The sequence below is a fragment of the Podarcis raffonei genome, chromosome 10, assembly GCF_027172205.1.
Source record: "Podarcis raffonei isolate rPodRaf1 chromosome 10, rPodRaf1.pri, whole genome shotgun sequence".
NCBI classification, from domain to species: domain Eukaryota; kingdom Metazoa; phylum Chordata; class Lepidosauria; order Squamata; family Lacertidae; genus Podarcis; species Podarcis raffonei.
In genome coordinates, this window is record NC_070611.1 from 30,278,563 (window position 1) to 30,293,099 (window position 14,537).

General features: G+C 44.4%; 2 protein-coding genes across 8 annotated transcripts in view; one reads left to right on the forward strand and one right to left on the reverse strand.

Annotated features, from left to right (window-relative positions):
- Window positions 1-14,537, reverse strand: part of PPM1H (protein phosphatase, Mg2+/Mn2+ dependent 1H) — a 233,822-nt gene that overhangs the window by 10,953 nt on the left and 208,332 nt on the right. The window lies entirely within an intron of this gene.
- The window catches only part of USP15 (ubiquitin specific peptidase 15), a 52,971-nt gene continuing 42,156 nt past the window's right edge, over window positions 3,723-14,537 (forward strand). The window contains exons 1-3 of one of the 7 annotated variants that reach the window (XM_053405890.1): window positions 3,723-4,064; window positions 13,044-13,171; window positions 13,726-13,856. In XM_053405890.1, the coding sequence (XP_053261865.1) occupies window positions 3,769-4,064; window positions 13,044-13,171; window positions 13,726-13,856 (555 nt within the window). In that variant the 5' untranslated portion in view covers window positions 3,723-3,768. Of the gene's footprint in view, window positions 4,065-13,043; window positions 13,172-13,725; window positions 13,857-14,537 lie in introns of those variants that run through there. The other 6 variants (XM_053405883.1, XM_053405885.1, XM_053405884.1 and 3 more) reach the window with 6 other exon arrangements.

Consider the following 14,537-nt stretch of genomic DNA (forward strand, 5'->3'; position numbering starts at 1 on the left):
ATCTCCATGTTTGCCATTGCACAGGAGAAGATCGAGGAGCCTTAAGAGATAAGGGCAGGAAAACACTTATGGATCAAATAACCCAGAAAATCATATCTGCAACTACAGGTAGCAGGGAGAACGGAAGGGGGGCATTAGGAGATGAAGGGTATATGCAGAACAACAACATGGAGAATCCAAATATGAGAAAAATCCTGGTCTCTTACACAGGAAAAATGTGTCCTTCTGAAATGCTGAGATTGGGGAGCAGCTGTGAAGCCAAGAAGCATCTTGGAGAACCGGCTGAAGGCAGGCTGGGAGAGAGGGAATCCAAGGCTGGCCTGCTGTGAAGAACGGGCTCCTCCTGAGATGTAGATGCTGTGAAATCCCTCTCCATTGAAAGCTTCTGGTGTAAAGTGTTGCTGGCATCTGTCTGTCTCAGGAGACAGTGGAATGCGTGTCCAGAGGTGAAGTCAAGCCACTGGAGAATCACAGCAGCTGCTTGTAACTGCTGCCTCCCACGTTGCTTTTGCTGCAGTTCCGAAGTGATCTCAGTGGGGCTTAAACCTGGGTTGGCCAGACGACAAAACTGGCTGATGTGGACCAAAGGGAAGCTGATCAATACATTTGGCACCAGCTTGGCTGTAGGAATTGGAGGAAGGAGGTGTTCTAGACTCTACCCAACCATCTTAGGGATTCCATTTGTGTAGGGTTTACACCTTAGCCTTTTCTTCTTCTGAAGATATCCCACAAGGCAGCAGAGGTTTAGGATTAGAGTTTTCCTTCTCTGGTGCAAATATGTGCAAATAAATCATATTTCAACTGCAAACTCTGCCATGCATCATTTCCCTCGAAGGAACACAGACCCTGGTTCAGTTCCTGCAAAATGCACTCCCAATCAAAACATTTTGTGCTTTGTATCTCAGGGCATGGGTCCTTGGTCACATAGTGCAGGTCACTTTGCTGAACCTAAGCAGCTCCATATGGTCAGTATCTGTACAGAGACCTTGTGGGCATCTCATGTGCTGTGCCTTAAATTCCACAATGGAAGAAAAGCAGAATATAAGTGTGCTATTGATTTCATATATTTGTATTTTACTAGGTGTATCTGGAGAACAGATTGTGCAACTAATGCAAAACGATTATGCACCAACAGCTATAAACAGAATGAGAAAACTGAGCTGTGACTGATCAGTAGTGGAGTGGGGTTTGCCTATGATTACTCAAATACCTAGCTGAAGCCAGGCCACATTATTGCTAGTCGTTTGTGCTTGCAGTTATTCCAGTCCTGCGGTTTTCAATTATCCTCCAAGCTTAGAGCATGATAGGGCAGGGAAGAAAGTGTCGGGAACAGGAAGCTGGGTACGAAACTGGCATCTCCTTGAGGTACTGCTTGGCGCACAGCAATCTATCTCAAGAAGCCAGGAAAGGTGGAGAAGGAAACAGATTTGGTCCAGCTGGATTATCCAAAAGAAAGGACAATAGTTTCTGAAGAGGTTTCTAGCATTTCTAAGAGGCCTGTGCTCTTCTTACACTGTAATCTTATGTGCACTTAGGAACAAGTCCTATTGACTAGTGGGACTTAAAGGTAAAGTTAAAGGGACCCCTGACCATTAGGTCCAGTTGCGGACGACTCGGGGTTGCGGTGCTCACCTCGCTTTATTGGCCGAGGGAGCCGGCGTAGAGCTTCCAGGTCATGTGGACCAGCATGACTAAGCCACTTCTGGTGAACCAGAGCAGCGCACGGAAACGCTGTTTACCTTCCTGCCAGAGCGGTACCTATTTATCTACTTGAACTTCATGCTTTCAAACTGCTAGGTTGGCAGGAGCTGGGACCGAGCAATGGGAGCTCACCCCGTTGTGGGGATTCAAACCGCCGACCTTCCGATCGGCAAGCCCAAGAGGCTCTGTGGTTTAACCCAGAGCGCCACCCGCGTCCCAGTGATACTTACATCTGCATGGATAGAATTAGGCTGAAACTGTATACAGTACAGTAAACGTATCTTCCCAAACACGCGCAGTCATCCCACTTAGAATTTGGCCTGCAGCAACTGTACAAGTGTAAATGGCATGGACATTCTGTTTAGGCATCCTACAAATGATTCTGGATAACATTTGGTTGGCCTTATATGCACCATGTGGGAGGAGGGAGATTTTGCAATTCATCCTCTAGGTTAGAAGCTGCTTCTTTGCATTTCTGTGCACCTGGACTGAGGAATGGTCCTTCTCTGCTGTTGGTGCCATCTCAGAAGGTGTTGTTAAATACTTTGGGGTTTTTGATTTTCCTGTTGTTGTTTTTTTAAAAAAACCAAGCTATTATGAAATTATTTTGAACACTATTTTATATAGAAGTACTGTGGGTAGAGTTTTATGCATTTACACTTTTGCGAACCACTTTTGAGTAGAGGGTATACAAATAAAAGTGATTGGTGTTTCAAGCCACACTTACCTGGGAGCAAGCCCCAATGAAAACAATATGACTTGCTTATCTATAGGGTTGTACTGAAATCCAACTGCCCTTTTCCCTAGAAGCCCTGAATATGTATGTGTGCCTGTATATAAGCTTGAAAACAGCATGTATACATGAAAATAAAATAAATGCCTGCTATTAACTGTCGTTAAAGGACAGAGGAATGTGTAACTTCTCACATAGAAATGGGCAATGGCACTCAGTTATATTTTTTATGTTAGAGATTTTATTGGAGGCTTACAGAAACAAACAGTTTAACGCAAACGCCTTGCAAATGGTTTCAATTAAAGGCATTACTCATCCCATTTGACGTCAAGTTCGTCAATATGAACTTCCCTAACCACCTCTAATTTAATTTACTTACCGCCACTCCCAACCCCACCACAGCTAAAAAGTAAAGGTAAAGGGACCCCTGACCATTAGGTCCAGTCTTGGCCTACTCTGGGGTTGCGGCGCTCATCTCGCTTTACTGGCTGAGGGAGCCGGCGTACAGCTTCCGGGTCATGTGGCCAGCATGACCAAGCCGCTTCTGGCGAACCAGAGCAGCGCACGGAAACACTGTTTACCTTCCTGCCGGAGTGGTACCTATTTATCTACTTGCACTTTGAGGTGCTTTCGAGCTGCTAGGATGGAAGGAGCAGGAACCAAGCAACGGGAGCTCACCCCGTCATAGGGATTCAAACCGCCGACCTTCTGATCAGCAAGTCCTAGGCTCTGTGGTTTAACCCACAGCGCCACCCGCGTCTACGTTTTATTAAAACGCACATGCCACGCAGATATCACCGTATGAAGCTACCTTAAGTTCAGAATGAACAGCGCCCGATTCTGCAGGCAACACTGAGATTCCTGCATTCCAATGTGGTTGGACTAGATGACCCTTGGGGATCCCTTCCCATTCTACAATCCTGTGATTCTACGGCAAGATATGCCTCTTGCTGCTGGCGGGGGCTGCAGGAATACCCCGCATATTACGCTAAGATCCCACCGCAGCGGCCTCGGCAGCATCACATCCATCAGCAGCTTTAGGCCAGCCTTTCCCCCCCCCCCCCGACCCCTCGCACGACACATTCCTGGAGACTACAACTCCCATCAGCCCGGAGGCTTGGGGCTGATGGGAGTTGTAGTCCGAGCCGCCCGATTGGCGAAGACTCATCCCACACAGCCCTGCTCCTCTTCGCATGCCCTCCGCTGCCGCAGGCCTCCCGCCCGCCTGGTGGCGCTCGCGTCCCGGAGGCGCCGTCCTTTCCCTCTCCGCAACCTTCCCCCGCTCTTTCCCTGCGTCTCTTTCTCTCCTCTCTCCCCCCGCGCTGCTTCTGCCGATGGGGTTGCCGAAGTGGGAGGGGGTCGTGGAGGGCGTTTCCCCGGTCGCCGCGCGGCGTCACTCCCAGCATGCAGCGCGGCCCGCTCCTGCCGCCGCCGCCGCTGCCTCCGCCGCCGCCGCTCCTGTCACCGCCGCCGCCGCCGCCTCTCCCGCCGCCGTCACTTTCGCAGCTGCTGCCGCCGCCGGCGCCGCGGGGCTGGGAGACATGGCGGAGGGAGGCGCGGCGGACCTGGAGACCCAGCGCTCGGACATCGCGGCGCTGCTCAAGACGGCGCTCCGCAAGGGCGACACCTGGTGAGGGGCAGGGAAGGGATGGGGGAGGGGGAGGCCGAGGAGGGGGAGAGGCTGGTGAGGGGCCCTTCTGAGTGACAGGTGCGGGCGGATCCTGCCTGCCTCGCCCACCTCTTTTTCTTGGGGGGGTGGGAGGCGGCAGCAGCCCGCCGCCCTTCCTCTCCGCCCCCCCCCCACCATCACCACCCCCCAAAATGCGCTGGGAGCGGCATCCCCATCGAGGAAGGGGCTCACCTTGCCTCGCAGGTGGCGCCAAGGCGGGGCCAGGCGCTCACAGCCGTCCACCCGCCCCTCCGCGCATCTTTGCCATGACAGGTTCTGGATAGGCAAGGTTTGTGCCAAGGTGCTGCTTCCCTCTCTCACCTGCGAGAGGAAGAGGCGAGCCGGTCCAGCCGGCTTTCAATTGCAGGCACTTCTTCTCCCAGGTGTTTTCTCCTATTGTTTCAATCGGCCGGAAAACTACCACACACAAAAAACCACACACACACCCTATTTTTTCTGTGTATTGAAGGCAACCAGTGATCGAGTGTGACTGTTTCCTGGGTTAAGGGTTCTCATCCACAGCATAGGCTTTCCCCCAGAAAGCTTACATGTTGCAAGGCCTTGTCTTTTCTGCCTGACTGTTGCTTGTCACTTCTGGATTTCCTTTAGGGTTTCACCTCGCCTGGTTTCTTCCACAACACTCCTTTCTTTTCCTCTCCACCCTCCCCGTAGATTGTATTTATCTGCAAACCGTGTCATTGTTTTATGTTTTTTCTTCTGGTGCAGTACTAGCTGAAATACCTGGGAAATGGATCTTGCCACCTTCTGGCTTAATTGTGCTGAATCTTGAAGAACGTTTTGGTATTTGTGAAGTAAGATGTGACTAAACAGATCAATTATGCACACATGTTCCCCCCCGCCCCTCTATTAAAAGAGAAGTTAATCCTGGGCCATGGGGAAATTCTTGGATTTTGGAGATTGAGGATAACTTTGTGCATCCAGCAGCCACTGTGTTATCTTGGAGCATGCAGAACTGCCAGTGGGATTATGGCCTGGATATGTGAAGATTTCATAAATGGGCTGTTGTGACTACTTGTGTCATGGCAGTAACATGTATCACGCAGTGACAGTTCATACAAACAGCTGCACCTTGTGAATCCTATTTAGGCAGCAAGCACAAGGGTGACTGCATGGAGGCTGTCAGGTGTGTCAGTCAGACTGATTTTTCGTAAGTTGTTTGAAACTTGTTAAAGTACAGTCCGATGCATGTTTACTCAGAAATAAGTACCACTGTCTTAAATGGGGCTTAGAGAGCGATCCTAACTGCTAGTCAGAAATGCCAGGGCTGAATGGTGCAGTGGAGCTTCTCTTGCTGGCCAAAGCGCAAGGCGGGGGGTGTATGTAAGCGAAAATGTTGATTTTACTGTGCCAGCTCCTTGCTATTACAGCAAACAGGCCTATGATCAGTAACTGGAATCCAGTGGGCCTTTGTCCAGCCCAACTCTGCCACTACTCCCTTGCTCCTGTTCTTTCAGAGAGTACAGCAGCAACTTCCATGGTTATGGAATCGCGTGGAGTGACACCAGTATCACATCCTAACCCCTTCCAGTGATCGGGGTTAGGGTTGCTTTATTACTCCCTACTGATAGGTTTTAGGATTGCAGGGTTAATTATACCAATTCATTGGGTTTGTTCAACTATAATTTCTATTACCATAGAAGAAGCAAGTGGGCTTGAGTCTGTCAAATGCAGGTGTGTAGCAGTTAAACACCTAACCTGTTTCTCATTTGTTTTCTGTCTGTCATTGCACCCTGAAGTCTGAAGTTTCCTACATGTTAAGGCCCAGTTCAAATGTATTGTTGCTACTGGGAACAAGCTTGATCACTCCCCCTGCTCCCTCTTCCTCTTTTTTCACTCTGCTTTAGAGGAGACTTCCTGGCTTGCCAAATCAGTTTCCCATTATGTCTGAGCTGGAAATTAAGTCCTGCCTACACACAACACAGGTTTATTGTGATTTGCAAGCCAGGGTTATAGGCAGCATTAAACTATAGTTTCCAAATCACAGTAATCTGATTTAATAAACCAGAAAGTAACTTCCCAAGCTGGGGAAGCATAGTTAGTTGGAGTGGAAGCATGATGTCTGAACTTGACTTGAATTACATTATCTCATCTCAGCCACAAGCTGCTACTCTCTCAGTAATGATCCTGCAGAATCACAACTGTGCTGGCCTACCTTAAAGAGCTGATGTGAGAATTGCTGACAGAGTATATGTAAAGCATTTTCAGGTCACTGAATAAATTTTACAGTACAATTCTAAACATGTTTACTCAGAAGTAAGACTTATTAAATTCTGTGAGACCTTAGTTACACATTTCTGTAGCAACCATACTATATAATTTTGAAGAGTTCTTTTGAAGTTGGGACTAGAGATGAAGATGCAGCATATTCTTTACAAATTATGAACTACCCTACAACTAGGTGAATAAGTGTGTCCATTGTCACATCTGCCTCCCCCCTTTTCCCTCAAGAGCTCAGTGCACCGTACACAGACACCCCATTTTATCCTCTCAGCAACCCTGAAAGATAGTGTAGACTGTAGACTGAGTGATAACAAGAGGTTCAAGGCCACCAGAGAACTTTATGGCTGAGAGAAGGGATTAAATGCTGCACTACACTAGTTCTCATCTGCCTTTCATTGTTTAACACAAATTTGTGCACGCTTACTCAGAAATATGTCCCACTCTTTTCATTTGGGCTTTTTTTCCTAGGTGTGCATATAGTATAGCAGCAGCCCTAATTAGCTACTAAAACTGGCCCCATAAGTATGACGGCATGAAATTAAGACAGGTAGTAAGTCCTGTTTAGGGATTCACATATTTTAACTAGGCATAGGTAGACGATCATGCTACAGGAAGTGTGACTCACCTTTCTTCTATCCTGCTGCACAGGCATTCCTTTGATACCCACTCCCTGAAGAAGAATGGTGGGTGATATGAGTATTTGTACCAACTTCTTTCTGCCACTCCATACAACTGAACCTGATGGCCTGGCACCATTTTGAAAGACTCACTCTCTGCTTCATTGTATTGCTGATGGCTTACTAAAAGCTTCTATGGTGGGGTACACTAGTTGTCTTCTTCATAATGAATTGATGGCTGCCACAAGCAACCTAACAACTGTATTTGTAGAATTCTGGTCCCATTGAACTCAGTGGGATTTACTTCAGAATAAACATGCTTAAGGTTGTACTACCAGATAAAATCTCACACTAAATTATTGTGATATATTATATACTGGAGTATTATGAGAAGGTATAGTCTTAAACTCAGAGAGTTGACGATGAAAGTTGTAAGCAAGTGTAGTAATGAGTAATGTTTGTGTTGTTTTAAGATGAATTGAACTTCAGAGGTTTGCTGTAATTTGAGAAGCTATACACAGTTTCTCCTATTCTAAGCATGAAGATTCCAACATCTGATTCCGTTTTTCAAACATTTGTATGACAACATACTTCGTCACAGAGAAGAACTATAGTTCAGAGATAGTGTACATGCTTTGCATGCAGCAGTTCCCAGTTCTAGTCCCAAGCATCTCCAAGGGAAAGTCACCTGTCCGAAACTATGGACAGCTCCTGCCGGTCAGCATAGGCAAGGAGATTGCCAACCTTTTTGGTCCCATGAACATATTTGGAATTTTGAGAGTGCTCAGTGAGCAACAGTGCTCACCACTATCTCCCTCCCATTCTCTCAGATTGCTCCTTTTCTGTCCAGCTCCTCAGGTGTTGATCTGTATGTGCTTTTCAAGGCTAGGATGAGCAGCTCAGGTGCTGAGCTGAGCCTTGAAAAGTACATAGAGCTGAAAGCAGTTTTAGAAACAGAGATATGAAAGCTAGGAGCTAAATGGCACCTTAAACCCAGGTTATGCGCGCAACAACGGAATGTCTAGGCGTCTTTTTTTTAATAACGAATACGAATGAACTGCAGCTAAAATATTATGTTCATTTTTCACATGGTCTAGTCGTTCCCCTGCCCATCCCCCTGATATTCTTGAGAGGGTCTCTTCTCTAGTCTTCAGAGAGTAGCTGGAAGTGGGGAGGCAGGAAAAGGTCCTCCTTTCCCTCTACTCTGCAGTTTTAATCTGAAATCATAGGCGCAGTACTGCACCCAGAGCTCAGAAACTGTTTGCGCTAGTGAAAAGTGCGCCTGGAACAATGGTAGTTTCGAACACTGGCTAAAAGAAGTGGTAAAGTGTGTTGATTTCTGACTTTCTCCTTTGGTACTATGCACTTTGGAAGTGGGAGGGGAGACAATCACCATTTCTGCCTCATAACCAAAGCAGCTGTGAGGAATGCAGGGGAGGGAGGAGTTCGGAGGCTTTGTGGGCAGCAGGGTAGCACTCTGCACCTTCAAGGTGACCCCATTGGTGACCTCAGGTATAGACATTTATGAGCTCCATGGACCAATGGTCTGATTCAGTATAAGGCACCTTCCTATGTACTAAAGATATTTTCTCAAATATTTTTGAAAACTCTAAACCTGCCACATTACATCTGATAGATAGATAGATAGATAGATCTAAGACTGCAATGAGCTTCATAACGATGGACCTAGTTAATAGTAACATGCTTCGGTTAATGTAAGAATCCTGCAAGTACCTTTATGTTGTTTCCATCATCGTGGCAGGGTTATATTTAAAGGTACCCCTGCCCGTACGGGCCAGTCTTGACAGACTCTAGGGTTGTGCACCCATCTCACTCAAGAGGCCAGGGGCCAGCGCTGTCCGAAGACACTTCCGGGTCACGTGGCCAGCGTGACACCGCTGCTCTGGCGAGCCAGAGCCGCACACGGAAACGCCGTTTACCTTCCCGCTAGTAAGCGGTCCCTATTTATCTACTTGCACCCGGGAGTGCTTTCGAACTGCTAGGTTGGCAGGCGCTGGGACCGAACAACGGGAGCGCACCCTGCCGCGGGGATTCGAACCGCCGACCTTTCGATCGGCAAGCCCTAGGCGCTGAGGCTTTTACCCACAGCGCCACCCGCGTCCCTAGGGTTATATTTACAAAGAGCTTAATTGTAGTGATGGGGCTTGTTCACCCAGTATACCATAATGTTTGGGAAATGCCCATTGACAGGAGCATGATCTCTATTCATGTATTAGCTTGCTGCGATTAATTATATATGCATGCATGTTTGTGCATATGGAGGGTTTGAGAGTGAGTGTGCCATGCTTAGTACAGTATGGTTAAGGAAGAGTAAAGGAGAAAGACAAAGTGGATCTGATTCTACTGGCTGTTCCTGCTCCTTGCTTGTGTTGTGGTGTCTTGGATTACAAACCTAGTTAGAATGTGGAGAGTATCCTGCTCCCCAACCCCCACCCCCACTGCTGCCCTGGCTGCTACGGGGGGGGGGGGGCGAGCCAAGGTGCAGTAGGCCCAGTTATCTAGACTGAGCTCCAGCCTTCCAGTTATGAGCTGTGGCAGTGAATATGTAATGAAAGTCCTTCCGCCTGCCTTTTGAAACATTAGCATTTAAGTTCAGGAACGTGGAGGGAGAGAGATAGTTTTTTGAACTTGTAAGTACCCTCCCACTAGTTGGACACTAGTTTAAAAAGATAAAGGACCCCTGACAGTTAAGTCCAGTCGCAAACGACTCTGGGGTTGCGGCACTCATCTCGCTTTACTGGCCGAGGGAGCCGACGTACAGCATGACTAAGCCGCTTCTGGCGAAACCAGAGCAGCGCACAGAAACGCCGTTTACCTTCCCACCGGAGTGGTACCTATTTATCTACTTGCACTTTGACATGCTTTCGAACTGCTAGGTTGGCAGGAGCTGGGACCGAGCAACGGGAGTTCACCCCGTCGCGGAGATTCGAAACTCCAACCTTCTGATCGGCAAGCCCTAGGCTCAGTGGTTTAGACCACAGCGCCACCCATGTCCCTGGACACTAGTTTAGTGTGTAATGTTTGCTTCTGATCTAGATGTGTTTACTACTAGCCAATCACACCTCTAGGCACGATCTTCAAGGCTGTGCATAAGTAGTCTCCTATATCATCTTTGATGTTCATATAGTGTTTCCTAGAATAGCAGAAGATTATGGTAGTTGCTTTTCTCTGTCTGGAAACATTCTTTAAGTGTATAGGACTATGCACCAAACATCAGGTGCAGAAGACAAGAAAACCAGAAGAATTTCTGCAAAAATTACTTAGATATGATTTATAATGGGAAGAAGATAAAAATCCATTCATTTCGTATTTTTAGTTCAAACTGCATGCTACAGATATTAACACGTAGAGTATTTACACAGGATACAATCTTTGTATCTATTGCTGTGTGTCATAGCAGCTGGGCATTCATGGTCCATAGCTCAGTCCCTGGCAACTTCAGCCGATGAATCCTAATAGGGCTGGACAACAGCTGCCAGTCATTGTACAGAATACTGAGCCAGGGTGGACCATTGATTTCTTATGGTATAGTCCTTAAGTGGTTCGTTCTTGGAGCCCATTTCCCAAAGCACAAAATTAATCCCTAATTTTTAAAACAAAGGACAAAAGGTAGATTCACTTCAGGGTTGTTGTTTTTTTGTGTGTGTGCTTAGAGTGATAACACTGGTCAACGTGTAAAGAATCCTCAGCCAAATATGCATTCAGAAATTAATTCCAGTAGTTCAGGGATGTAGTTAGCTGTTACCAAGATTTTTACCCTGCCATTTCACATGATAAAGAACCCAGGTGACTGAGTGTGACTTTCATGTGTTTGGTTTTATTTTTCCTGTTAGCTAGTTGAAAGGCATTTAATAGCTTCTTAAAACTTACTTAGCTCTTACTGGATTTTCTTTTATTTAATTTACCCAAGATGCTCTCTGTAATTGCATTTTCAGTGTCATAAGTAGGTCTTGTCCTCTGCATGTTTTTTAAAGGTTCTCCCGAAATTTGAAGAGTGTATAAAAACAAGGGGATCTATACTTAATAGAACACCATTAGAACGTATTGTTGCTTGATTAGAAAGATGCATGCAGAAGTTTAATCCTGGACATTTGCGTTTAAATAGTCAGGCCACAGGTGATAGAGGAAACCCATGCCAGTGACCTTGCAAAGCCATTGCCAGTCAGAATTGATGTTATTGGGTGTTAGATGGACTACTGGTCTGACTCCACCTAAGGCAGCTTAATGGTTACTATCTACCCCATGACCATGAGATGGAGTATGCTGTAAATGTAAACATATTGGCAGAGAGAATATGCTGGTCAGTTTCTCTGCTTTCTTTGTCTACGAACCCAGCTGTAATAGTTAAAAATTTCAAAGAGTTGCCGCTTCTGTCTTCACTGAAAGGCTTATGAAAGCTATAGAGAATGCACATTCATAATAGCAAGAAGTACAGAAGTGATATCAGTATCCTTGCAATGAATTTGAGGTATAGTCAACTGATATTAAAGTAATGTGTACTTTCTGAATCATGTTCAAGCACAGATGTGAAGTGGAGAAATAAATGGTCTATGCTTTCTTTTTCCTTATCACACAAATTTGGTTGTTGATTGTTGCTATCAATATGTACTGGAACACACAGCAGTTAGAATCCACTCCTGTGCTAGAATAATATCCCAGCGATTACAGATAAGTTTGATGAACAGCTCCCCCCCCCCCACTTCATAAAGCAGTTTTTCCCCAAGGACATTAATATACATTTGAGAAGAATGCTTCAACAAAGGAATAAGCACTACTTAATGCTGCCTTTTGATCAGACTGGTTTAATTATTTTTAAAAATAAGCATCTAAAATGTAAACTATGAGTTTCACAGAGCAAAATGAACTGAACTGTGTTGTGTTTCAAAACAGTGAAGGATTGTAGTCAATAGGTTTTTATAGTGGGTTAAATTGTTTAGTTAGCAGCTTGAAGTCTAGGATGAAAATGTTTCTTTGACTATTTCAACCAAAGCTTTGGCTGTATCTGAATCATTTATGCTCACATGTTTGTGATCTGATGAGATTAAGTATTTGTTACACTTCATGAGAATGGGTAGAGTCTCTCTTCCATCCGTAGGAATGTTGAGTATACAATGTATTCTATAAAGGCTGGCACTCTTTATAAAATACAGTTTACAGTGCAATCCTATGCATATTTGCATGCAGTCTACAGTCCTTTTCTTATTACAATTTTCTGGTCTTCACTTTGATTGCATAGTTCTGTTCTCTTGGGAATTATTTGTCTGATGGTTGTCCACAGTGGGTGCTCATGAACTACAATTAAAAATATGGTGTTGATTACTTAGAGGAGGTATTATGCCAGGCTTCCTCAACCTCGGCCCTCCAGATGTTTTTGGCCTACAACGCCCATGATCCCTAGCTAGCAGGACCAGTGGTCAGGGATGATGGGAATTGTAGTCTCAAAACATCTGGCGGGCCGAGGTTAAGGAAGCCTGTATTATGCAATACTGTTCATCTGTGCTTTCTGATATGATGTAGAGGGTGTTTAAAACAAGATTGCTAAGCAGGCATTTGCTATTAACACTGTTAAGAACAAGCCCCAGTTATCTGCTATAGATAGGCATATTTTAAAAGTTAGGGATGAAAGTGGCAAATCATTTCTTCTGGTTTGATTTCATGTTTATTTTAATATTCTGGCATTTACTGATAATAAATTTAATTATGGTAAGGAACATGAATGTGAATATCTCTTTCTGAGGGTTTTTTTTTTTAAACAAGACTCATCAGATTACTTGTTGGAAAGAAACTCAATTAATAGTCTCTTAAGATGTACCGGTATGTCTCAGTAGATTTGTGTAAATGCAGTTTCTGAATGGTTGATTGCATTCTTTCTTGTAATAATACATATTTAGTCAAAGCAGTCTTAATCTTCATGCTGGAAGCAGCTCTGCAGGTGTGTTCTGTCATATTTTGGAAAATTCTCCAAAGTACTATTCAAAATATAAATACAATAAAAAGCCAGTCAATTGCATCATTGGTTAAGACTTTGATCTTTCATATGTATATTTTCCTCCTTTTTAAGGTATTTAGTGGATAGCCGCTGGTTCAAACAGTGGAAAAAGTATGTTGGATTTGACAGCTGGGACAAATATCAGATGGGAGATCAGAATGTTTATCCTGGTCCTATTGACAATTCTGGACTTCTCAAAGGTAATCATTATTGAGTATTAAAAAAAAAAGCAGGAACCTGATGTATCTATGAATTATAAATATTGCATATTATTGCTGTTATCTCACCCTTTCATTCTTAGGTTCCAGAATATCTGGGAATTTCTTCTTACAAGTTAACATTTTCAAATACAGTAGTTCAGATTGGATGATATCCAACAATGTCTGTCCACTAGTGGAATCAATATTATTTGTGACACAGATTTCCCCTTCTTCCCACAACCCCTCATGTGCTCCCCAAATCTGCTAGGGAAGAGCATGGAAGAGTAGAAGAGGGGAAACTATATTGCCTGAGGGGATTTCTCTTGTTTGATATTGGCAATCACCCTTTATTCCATCAGGGAATATGTTGTTGGTTTATAAATACATTTCAGTTGTCTCAAACCTGATCACTTGTGATCTTCAATCCCTTTGTATTAGAGAGTGTGTTAAATACTTTCGTTACCCAAGAAAATCTTTTAATAAGAACAATTTAGAAAGAGCAACTGTGACATCTAAATGTTGTCATCCCTAAATATGTAAACATTTCCTCATAGATGGGGACTGTCAGTCTCTCAAGGAACATCTCATTGATGAGCTGGACTACATTCTTTTACCAACTGAAGGCTGGAACAAGCTGGTTAGCTGGTATACTCTTATGGACGGCCAGGAACCAATTGCACGCAAGGTACTTCTTACATTGAATACTGAAATATCTATACTTTCACTTGAAATGCTCCGCTTACAGTGCTACCAGTTAAATGCGTAGGAGTAATTTGAATATGTCCATATCATGTCATGGTTTTTGCAAGTTAACTAGTATTGAGTCCTGACATTAATCAGTATTAATGGCTTCATTTCTTACTCAGTATTAATGATACATTCATTTTTTTAAGCATGAGAACAAAACATTGATGAGACAACTCTTATCATCTTATTTATTATTTCACCAACCTAGTACAGCCCTAGTTACTTCTGGCCTGGTTAATGATAAAATATTACTGTTAACTTCTCCTGACAGTTCTGTGAGTAGGGTAGAAATTTGTCCTTGCTTTGGCATAGCAAGGCAAGTTCTAACCCAAACCATGTAGATAAGCATTAAATTAGGTAAACATTGTTTCAGTTTTATAGTGATAACTGTTTCAACTGCAGCACTGTTAACTGCTTAATCTTGCATTCTGCTTAAGTCTGTTCTAATCATATACCTTAACTTTGTACTTAGATTTTGGACACACAACTGTATGAAGCATTTTGTGCTAATAGCAAAAATACATTGTGTACTGAAATATTTACAGGCGATGCATTTTTAAAAATGAGAATTATTAGACTCTGCTGGAACTTGGACATACCATTCACTTTCCTGTATCGT